This window comes from Mesitornis unicolor, unplaced genomic scaffold (assembly GCF_000695765.1).
Source record: "Mesitornis unicolor isolate BGI_N332 unplaced genomic scaffold, ASM69576v1 scaffold10578, whole genome shotgun sequence".
NCBI lineage: Eukaryota > Metazoa > Chordata > Aves > Mesitornithiformes > Mesitornithidae > Mesitornis > Mesitornis unicolor.
Genome location: NW_010203868.1, coordinates 59235 through 68296, shown reverse-complemented (window position 1 = coordinate 68296; position 9062 = coordinate 59235). Strand labels below are relative to the sequence as shown.

The window sequence follows — 9062 nt, the reverse complement described above, 5'->3', positions numbered from 1 at the left end:
GTTTTGTACAGTCTTTTTAACCTTGTCAAAATAGAGCTTCTTAGACTTGGTTCTTTCTTTAGCTTTCTTAGAAGTAAAATTCTAGGAATGCCCTGTTAACAGGACAACCACTGATAGGAATAGTTTAAATTTAGAAGATATTACATGTTACCAAAATGCACTAGTCTGTCATCTTTATTTGAAGATTTTTCCTCAGCTTGCTAAAAATATCTACCAAGAAATGAAAAAAAACCAACACCCAACAAAAACAACAACAATAAAAGCCCAAAAACAAACAGTGGAAGGATTCTAAATGCAGATCCTCATGGAAAAAAGACAAGCTCGGTGGTGCCTCGTTGTGCAGATGGTATCACGTGAGCTGCAGTAACAAGGCAGAACCAGGATGGAGTCCTGTTGGACACTCCCATAGCAGAAGTAACCAAAGGTCTTATGGCTTTGATAAAATGAGTGTTACAAGAGATGTTTACAGCTAGATGTTCTTGGATGATTCAGAAGAGCATCTAGGGGAGACCTACAAAGCGATTTTTCAGAAAACAAGTCTTCAAATTGCTAGAAGCAACCCAAAATTGCTTTGGGAAACAGATTGCTTTCTTCATCTGCAAGTCTGCTGCAATACCTAAATCTAGAGATAATTTTAGGGATAAAAAAGTAAGTAAAATGTCTTTTTTGAGGGGGCAGGGAGGACAACATGGGAGAGGTGGGTTGGGGAGAACAGGCAGGATTTATGTGCACTGAGGCAAGTCCAGGGAAATGAAGTCAGAGAAAGGCTGACTTAGCTGGACAGATGTGAGCATCAGAAACTTTAGACAACTTCAAACTTGTTCTTTGACAAGGGAAATTTGTAGGTAGTTAGAAACATTAAACATCTGCAGTGTTTATGTTATGGCCAGCAAAACAAAACTTCTCTTGCACAAACTATCAGTAGTCATTAAGTTAGATTTATCATTAATCTCACTATGGCATTTGCTGAATACAGCATATATGAGGTAGAGCTCTGGCATTTTGAATATGCTTATACAGAAATGCCCACATTATGTTCTGGAAGCCTGTCACCTCCATGCCTGTAGGAGAATGTATCTCATCTCATTGCAGTGCAAGAAAACTGATTTGCAAATACTCTTCCTTCCCTACTTTTCTAATATTTCTTTTGCCTCACTCGCTGCAATCCATAGCATTGCTCCAGGGAATCCATATGGCCAACTGACTTGCTCCAGGAATGAGGAACACATACACATTTAGAGGAGTGTATAAGTCAGTGTTTCGCTCAGGAATAGCAGTCACCTGGCATGAGCCATAAGTGTTTGAGAGCAAACCTTGTTGTCATGCCATCTGCTGAGAAAAGCCAGACACTCAGCTGTCAACACTACTCTCACGAGAACCCAGCAATGGTAAAGGTCCAGAGGCTTGCCATTCCCTCCAGCCATATTACATTCCAATACTGAAAGCCTACTTAAGCGTGTGGAGTACTGACTGGTTGGTCTAAAGCCCAGGGGGAAATACAAGAACACAGAATCACTAGAAGTACAAATCAAGTGCTGGGGCCCATTGGTAGCCACTCAAGGAAACCACAGATTTGTTGTTGCTGCTGGGAAAATTTGACTCCTTTAGCAAGGTGATCGTTTGCAACAGTACCCTGAGTCCTGAGCATGACCTGAAGCCACAAGAGCTTGGGCAGCATCAGCTTGCTGCTGGGGACTGTTCTGCTGAGGAAAGGAAAAAGGACCTGCTCGTGTCTCCTGCTCATCTCCTTCCCAGGAGAGAGACAAAGAACACTGAAAACCAATTGGCCTCTTGAACTTTCAAACCAATTGAAGCCAGTATTTTCAAAATTCAGTGCCTTACATCATAAGAACTTAAGCGTTAGTAATACCTTTTCCTGACTAAGCAGAAGTCTAAGGCAATTCACCCATCTCAAACACTAATCAGAAATGGAAGTAGCAAGCTGGCGAGCAGAGCTGGGCATCCTTTTACCTGCTCCTGTCTGCTTTTCAGCATTAGTTCATCCTTCTTGAAGTTAGCCTGGGGCCTTAGTGCAGATTCCCACTCTGGTATCCTGCCACACAATGGCCAAGAAAGCTTTTTTGCTCAGACTAAGTTGCAGCAGTGCCAGTCAGTGTGACAGGGTCTCTCCTTCCTGACGTGAGAGCTGCTATTGCTCATCTTCTCAATAGATATCACTGTATCTGAACAAGAAACTTGCAGTGAAGCCATGGTTCCTTCCCTGCTTAGGGGAAAATTCCTATTTTTAACAGCTTTTGCAAGAATATGTATTTTTTCCTTACTACAGACATTGCTTTCTGTGCCACAAATAACCCCACATAGAGTCCACGTTCTTTTAAGAAAGTTTTCAACTGAAGTAATTGTCAACAGGCTAACAGTCTGCTATGGCATCAGGTGTGGAACTGGACATGTATGCCTTTTTACCTTTTCATTCCAGGTTTTGAATCAAAGGGTAGCAGAACTATAGAAACAACGGTGTAAGCCCAATGATTGGTAGCCATCAGTTCAATAGCGATAGCAGTCAAAGGAGTTGTATGCTGTTGCCCTTCTGGGACAAGGAGGAGCTGGAGAAAAAGCCTTTATTTAAACAGAGTGCTGCTAACAGTCATAACTGTGATTTGTTAATTCATGTTTACACATTTGAGAGTAAGTTGTATTTTTAATTTGAGAAATCCATACATATCTAAACTACCAAGAAAACTTTGGCACAGTCCTGAGTTAAAAGCTATCTTAAAGTGACAGATCTTGACTACTGGAATAAGCATCCTCTTTCTCACATACTCTGGTGGGAGCAGTGGCATTCCTCCTTCATGCCAGAAAGACCCAAAGGGTGGTCACTATTGTGCTCATTTTTGTAAAAAGTCGTTTATCTTAAGTAGATATTCACCATTGGTCTGCCTCATAGAGTTAACCCACCATCATCACCTTCTCATCCACCAACCTCACTTGCACAGTTGCTGCTTTGCTATGCCACTTCCTGCTGCATCAGGAACCACCCTGAAAGGCCACAGCACCCCAAAACCACGTTGGCAGACAGTGTGTCACTGTTGTGTGCAGACTTCAGCTACATCAGTTCATGCCAGGATTAGGAGAAAGGACTTCCCTCTGGGATGGATCTACTTTGCTAGCATTTCCTCGCTATGCTGGACCCTCACCAGCTTCCATTCCTTGGCATTCCATTCCTCTTGCGTGCTATGTTTTCTTCAAAATCCCTTCTTCTTTTGAAGGAGGTTTCTACACTTTTGAAGATGCCCTTGCTTTTGATGGTATTAGATCCCATCAGTGCTGATGACCACAGGACTCTTTAGCCAGGCTGCCAAGCTCTTGCTGGCAAGACACTTCTGCAAGTGACACAAATCCCAGGTTTGCCTGATCTTCCAGGGTCAGAAACCTCACTGATTTCTTCATGACCATTAAGTACTCCAGTCTTTATCAGCAGGGCTGTATGACTTGAGGCCTTTGCCTCAGAAAGCAGGCAGGATATGCATTAGACGACATCAAAGCTTATCTCTTGTCACTTGAAGTCTCTCCTAAGGGGAAGGAGACCATTAGTAGGACACTCCCAGGTGAGAGCCATGAGTGTGCTCCCAGATAGCTGCTTGCTTTGAAGTAAACAAGCAAGTCAACCCACAAGCTGGTTTTCTTCTTGTATTTTTGAGTCATCATGTTTGCAAGACATCTACAAATGGCTCAGATTCACTTTAAATAGGTGCAAGTAATTGCCTAAGGATGGTGCACTTGTCTGCTCCAAACTGATTTGCCTCGAACAGGTGTTACACCTCTCTCCACAAAATCTCTCCCAGCAGCACAAGTGTTGCAGGCAGCTATTAACACCAAAGGAAGGCTAATCCCCTCTCTCAGGCTACAGTTTGGAATATAAAAGCCCTATTTTAGCAATGAATGCTAATTGTGATAGTAAGCCACACACAGAACAGTTCCGAAAAGGCAAGAAAAGTAAGTGCTGGAACTGAGATCGCCAGATATCACCCGTTCTGTCTAGGGCACCACAGCAATCCTCACCTGATACTTTCAAGAACTCATTATATATTTACCAGATTTGAGTTTTCAGACTTCAGACTTCTTACACATGGTGCAGTATTTCTCAAGCCAATAATCCTAAGTTAAAACAACCAAGATAATGTTACAAACTTGAGGGCCCCTCAGAGTTTCAATTTAAAGAGGACTTGAACATGTGATACTCTAAGAAAACCCATCAGAAAAGGCATCCACAACTTCAATAATTAGAATATTATTTTATTTATTTTAGAACTAGCCCAAAGTAAATAAATGTGCAAAAACTCAAAAAAAGGATAGGCCAAACCTAAGATTAGCTGTTCTAGAAAAAAAGAAAAAAATAAATAATATTTTTTCCCAACAGTCTGCAGTCTTAAAGGCGCAAGAGGGTAAATAGTTATACACGTACAAGCATATTCAGCCCTCAAAGTAATGCAGGCTGGGCACAGACTGGCTAGGGAAAAGCTTTGCAGAAAAGGCCCTCAAGGTCCTGGTGAACAGTGAGCTGAGTCCTAGCATCAGAAAGGCCAAAACCGCATCCTGGGCTGTATGAACAGGAGTACAGCTGCTAGGTTGATGGAAGTGATTATTCCCCTTTCCTGAGCACTCATTAGGCTGTATCCAGAATATTCTACCCAGTTTTGGAGCGAGTTCAGCAGAGAGTCCCCAGGATGCTCAGGGGGCTGCAGCACTTGTCCTGTGAGGAAAAGCTGTGGGACTGGGGTGAGTTCATCCTGGTTAAGAGCTGGCTTTGAGGGTGCAGCCCCCAGCACCTGTAGGGAAGTGACTGAGGAATTGGAGCTAGGCTCTTCACAGCAGTGCATGGTTGGAGGATAAAAGCCTGTGGGTAGAAGCTGAAAGAAGAGAGTTTCAGACTGGAGATAAGGCAACCCTTTACCCTGAGGGGACAGCTGGGCAGGGGTGCACATTGCCCAGGGAGGTTGTGCTGTCTCCACCCTCAGAGGTTTCCTAACCCTGACAGGGTGCAGCCCTGAGCAGCCTGGTGAGAGCTCAGAGGTGACTCTGTTTAAGTGGGAGGCTGTGCTCTCCACACTCCACCATGTAAAAGCAGAATACAGACCTATTGTTCAGTTGATTCAGGTTCAATGATATGGACATCCTAATCAAAGCTTTATTGCCTTATCCTTCTATAGCCCCCAGTACTCTCTCTTTCTGCCCCAAATCCACTGCTTCCTGTAGTTCAGCGCCTGTCTGGAGAAAATCTCTATCTGCAGCGGTGCAGAAAGCAAATTAAATTATCCCAATGAGCCTTTCAGATCTTAGAGTCTAGGAATTTAGCTGCATCCATTTGATATGGTGGACTGAAATGAAAGACAAGAGTATGGGAGAGAACATAACCTTCTGTGGAATGAGCCTACCTTTTTCTTCTCAAAGACAATATGATTTAATTACTTGCCTTTAAGGTAAAGTGTTCTTGAATGACAAAAATAATTAAATAAAAACAAGACAGTGATCTTTGTGCTAGTAAGTATTATTCATTATATGAATAATAACACTATGACCTACTGGCAAAGGAGGGGTAGGGGAGGAAGGAAAACACTGGGCACTGGGACTTCATTGGTCATCCCAAAGCATCATGTGGCCAAGGCTCCTTTTTAAAGATAACTCATAATCTCCTGGAGATCACATTATCCTCCTCTCCTGCGTTTCTGCTTGATCCTGTGGAAGACTTCTATCAAGCCTGACAAAATGTGCGACCAGTTTGTGGGCACCTGGAAGCTCCTTTCTAGCGAGAACTTTGAGGACTATATGAAAGAGCTGGGTGAGAACTATTATTTGGAGTTCTTGTATTTGGGACAGGGAAGGAATGCTAAATTTAAACTTTATTCCTTACTTGCTTTTTCTGGCTATGTTGTTTACCAAGGGGATTTTAGTTTGACTATTTACATTAGATGGTCTTAAACTGGAAGACTTGGATATTTGAATTAGTGTCAAATTTCTATAACAGAGAAAAACTTTGATTAGAAGGAATAGTTTCAGGTAAACCAAGTCTATGCCTGCCTACTTAGTAGTGCTGTAAATGGAAGTAAAACACATCGCCACAGTATTTTTTGTGGATTTGCTTTTATTCTTTGGAGAAACAAAGCAGTGTAATGCTAGAGTGCAGCAAGATTCCCTATGTCTAAGAGCAACACACCTAAACTTCTTTATATTGCTACTGGACTAGGAGACCAATTAGTTGTCATGGCTGTTATAGTGAATGAAACTCTCTAGCTGCCTCCAGTGCATATTACCAAAGAAAATTGCTTGGACTCATGCAGATACTTGCAAAAGATTTGAGGGATAACACTCTTCTTTAAAGGTATAGACTTCTTGTTTAGAATTAAAATCAGGCTTTAAAAGTTTCCACATTCTTGTAGTATGGGGCAAGTATGGAGTAACTTGCACTGATTAGATCAGTACAATGTAAAAAGCTGAGGATTAGGGATAAAATACTCACTGAGACTCGTGCAGTGTTCAGGCAGCTTTCAGTGAGACTCTTGCACTCTTAATCTTTACCCCAAATTTTACTTCAGGACATAACCATTGCCAGCTATTTCTTAATCATTTCCTTTTATTCAGCCTGATCACTGATAAGTATAAAAAGTGCTTGCTTTTTTTTTGTTTGTTTACTTGGTTTTGTGGCTTAGAAACTGTCATATATTTCTGCTTTAAATGTAGGTAGTATACAAGTTAGTTTACAAATCACTGTAGTTATTTCAAACAAGTGTATGTGCAAATATCAGGCACTAAAATCTTGTCTCAGTCTTCAAAATATTGCTTTTACTATTCTGACAATGACAGAGCAGAGAATTTCCTTACGTCATCTCACCCGGCTTGGTCTATAACCATACCAAGCTGGTGAGATGTTACAAAGGAACCTCTGCAACAAAGAATTAATAAAAAATTCAGAAACTAATAGGGAAATTAGCATGGAAGTTCTTTTTTTCCCCAACAAATAAGAGAAAAATATTACTAAGGATAAAATTTTCATAGTGCCATGTCTTATTTACAGGTGTAGGGTTTGCTACCAGAAAAATTGCTGGTGTGGCCAAGCCCAGTGTAACTATCACCATTAATGGTGATGTGATAACCATCAAAACAGAAAGTACCTTCAAAAATACAGAGATCTCTTTCAAGCTGACTGAAGAGTTTGATGAGGTCACAGCAGATGACAGAAAGACAAAGGTGAGTCCAAAAATGGCACTTTCCAAATGTATCTCTCAAAAGGAATGTGGGAGCAGGAGAACAGAGTGATTTTGGCATCCAGTATAGAAATGCTACCTTCAAAGGTAAGAGTGCTGAGGATGCTTGGTGCTTCAGTGCTGTGTGGACATGGAGACAGTCTTCTCTTCAGCTCAGAGCATCCACGCTTTGCATCTTTTCTTTGGCAGAATGTCATAACCTTAGACAACGGTGTACTGAACCAGGTACAGAAGTGGGACGGAAAAGAGACTATCATAAGGAGAAAAGTGGTGGATGAGAACCTGGTGGTGGTGAGTTCATTTTTGTTACCTAATGGCTGAATTCAATGTACAGAATTCATCTTTGGTGGATGTGTTACATTGGAGTCAAACACAGGGAGTGAAAGCTTCTGAAAGAGCTCTGTGCACTTGGAGAGAAGTCTCTCTGAATGAGTCTAGAGTATGTATTAAAACTGAAATGGTGTTAAACTTAAGGAATGGTATGGTGGTACCTGTTCTCCATTCAGAGCAAGAAATGCTTAGGAAAGAGTAGGGAGAAAAGAATGACATCCCAGTAAGGGAAATTTTTATACATGAGGATCTTTAAGTCCTGGATGGTATAGAGGAAGGATTAGTAAAGTCCATGTTAAGTGAGTCTGCTCTGTGCTGATGCAAAATGCTGCTGTTCATCTCCAGCAGAGACTCAACAGCAAGCTGTGGGAACCATGCTATGGACCACCACCGTGTCAATGATATGATGTTATAGCCAAAAAAAAGAAACCTGTGTCCAAGCTCGGTTGGTTGGTGTTAGTCAGAGAGTGTTGTGCTTGACTTGGTGCCACGGAGACCCACCTGCAGCTCAGGGCTTTCCAGCGCTCATCTCCAGTTTTAGGAAAGACACTTTGAAGAATCTGGGAGGGGAATAAAACTGTGTTCATAAAAGGCAGCCGAGATTCCTACATGCTATAAAATGATACACAGCCATGAAATTCCTGAAGAGTTCTGCCCTTCCTAGAGAAAAATAATATGTCCATAAATTCAATGTTTACATTTCTTTGGTTAGAGACCAGAGGAGAACAAATAGAAATAGATTTTAATAACAACTTCATTAAGAAAAACTGAAGAAAATGGAGTTTGATCTAACAGAAAAATAGATGAGCACAGAGCCTAACACGCAGAGGCTGACACCAGCAGCTGCAAGTCTGAAAGCTGTGTTGGACTCTGTGTGCTTGTGTGGGTGGGTGTTGTGCACACCTGTGTGAAGAAGACAACTCACAGCTGCAAAAGGTGAAAGGAAAAAAGAGTAATGCCCAGCTCCAGAGTCCAATCTCTCTCTGCAGAAGTCCTGGAAGCTGCCTTTAGAGGTACTTGATAGGAAATTAGAAAACTCCTGGGAGTGGCTGGAACAGACTTTTGATGTTTTTTGATTCCTGTGCTTCTATAAAATATTTCAGACTTCTGTCTCAAACTCTCAAACTTGAGTGTCACTGTTTTGGCAATTGGTTTTAAAGGAGGAGAAATGCAATTTTTTTTCTTACACTGGCTCCCAATAGATAAATAATTCTTTGCCTTCTGACTAACAAACACTTAGTGAGAGTTAAAAGCTAATTAAATTTGCCTTTCTTTCCAGGAATGCACCATGAATAATGTTACCTGCAAGAGAGTTTATGAAAAAGCATGAAGAAGCCATCTTCACACGGGACTAATGCTTAAAGCTGGAGAAAAACAACTTAACAAAAGGAGAAAAGCTCCACAAATCCGTTTTAAAGAGAACGATACTTTTTACAGCTATATCCCAAAAGAGTTACATGCAGCTAGTCTAATTTGTTGTGGCTCTTCAATAAAATGTTCAGCTTTCTACAA

The 9062-nt window shown here is 41.4% G+C and overlaps 1 protein-coding gene across 1 annotated transcript; it reads left to right on the top strand.

Moving 5' to 3' along the window:
• The first annotated feature begins 5664 nt into the window (after positions 1-5664).
• On the top strand, positions 5665-9062 carry LOC104545677 (fatty acid-binding protein, adipocyte-like). Its single transcript, XM_010190872.1, has 4 exons — positions 5665-5797; positions 7031-7203; positions 7410-7511; positions 8830-9062. The coding sequence occupies exons 1-4, from the start codon at positions 5725-5727 to the stop codon at positions 8878-8880; spliced, it is 399 nt and encodes a 132-aa protein (XP_010189174.1). The 5' UTR covers positions 5665-5724; the 3' UTR covers positions 8881-9062.

Coding starts and splice junctions, on each gene's coding strand:
- LOC104545677 (XM_010190872.1), top strand. CDS start 5,725: ATGTGCGACCAGTTTGTGGGCACCTGGAAGCTCCTTTCTAGCGAGAAC. Junction 7,204..7,409: donor CAGATGACAGAAAGACAAAG/GTGAGTCCAAAA, acceptor TTTCTTTGGCAG/AATGTCATAACCTTAGACAA. Junction 7,512..8,829: donor TGGATGAGAACCTGGTGGTG/GTGAGTTCATTT, acceptor CTTTCTTTCCAG/GAATGCACCATGAATAATGT.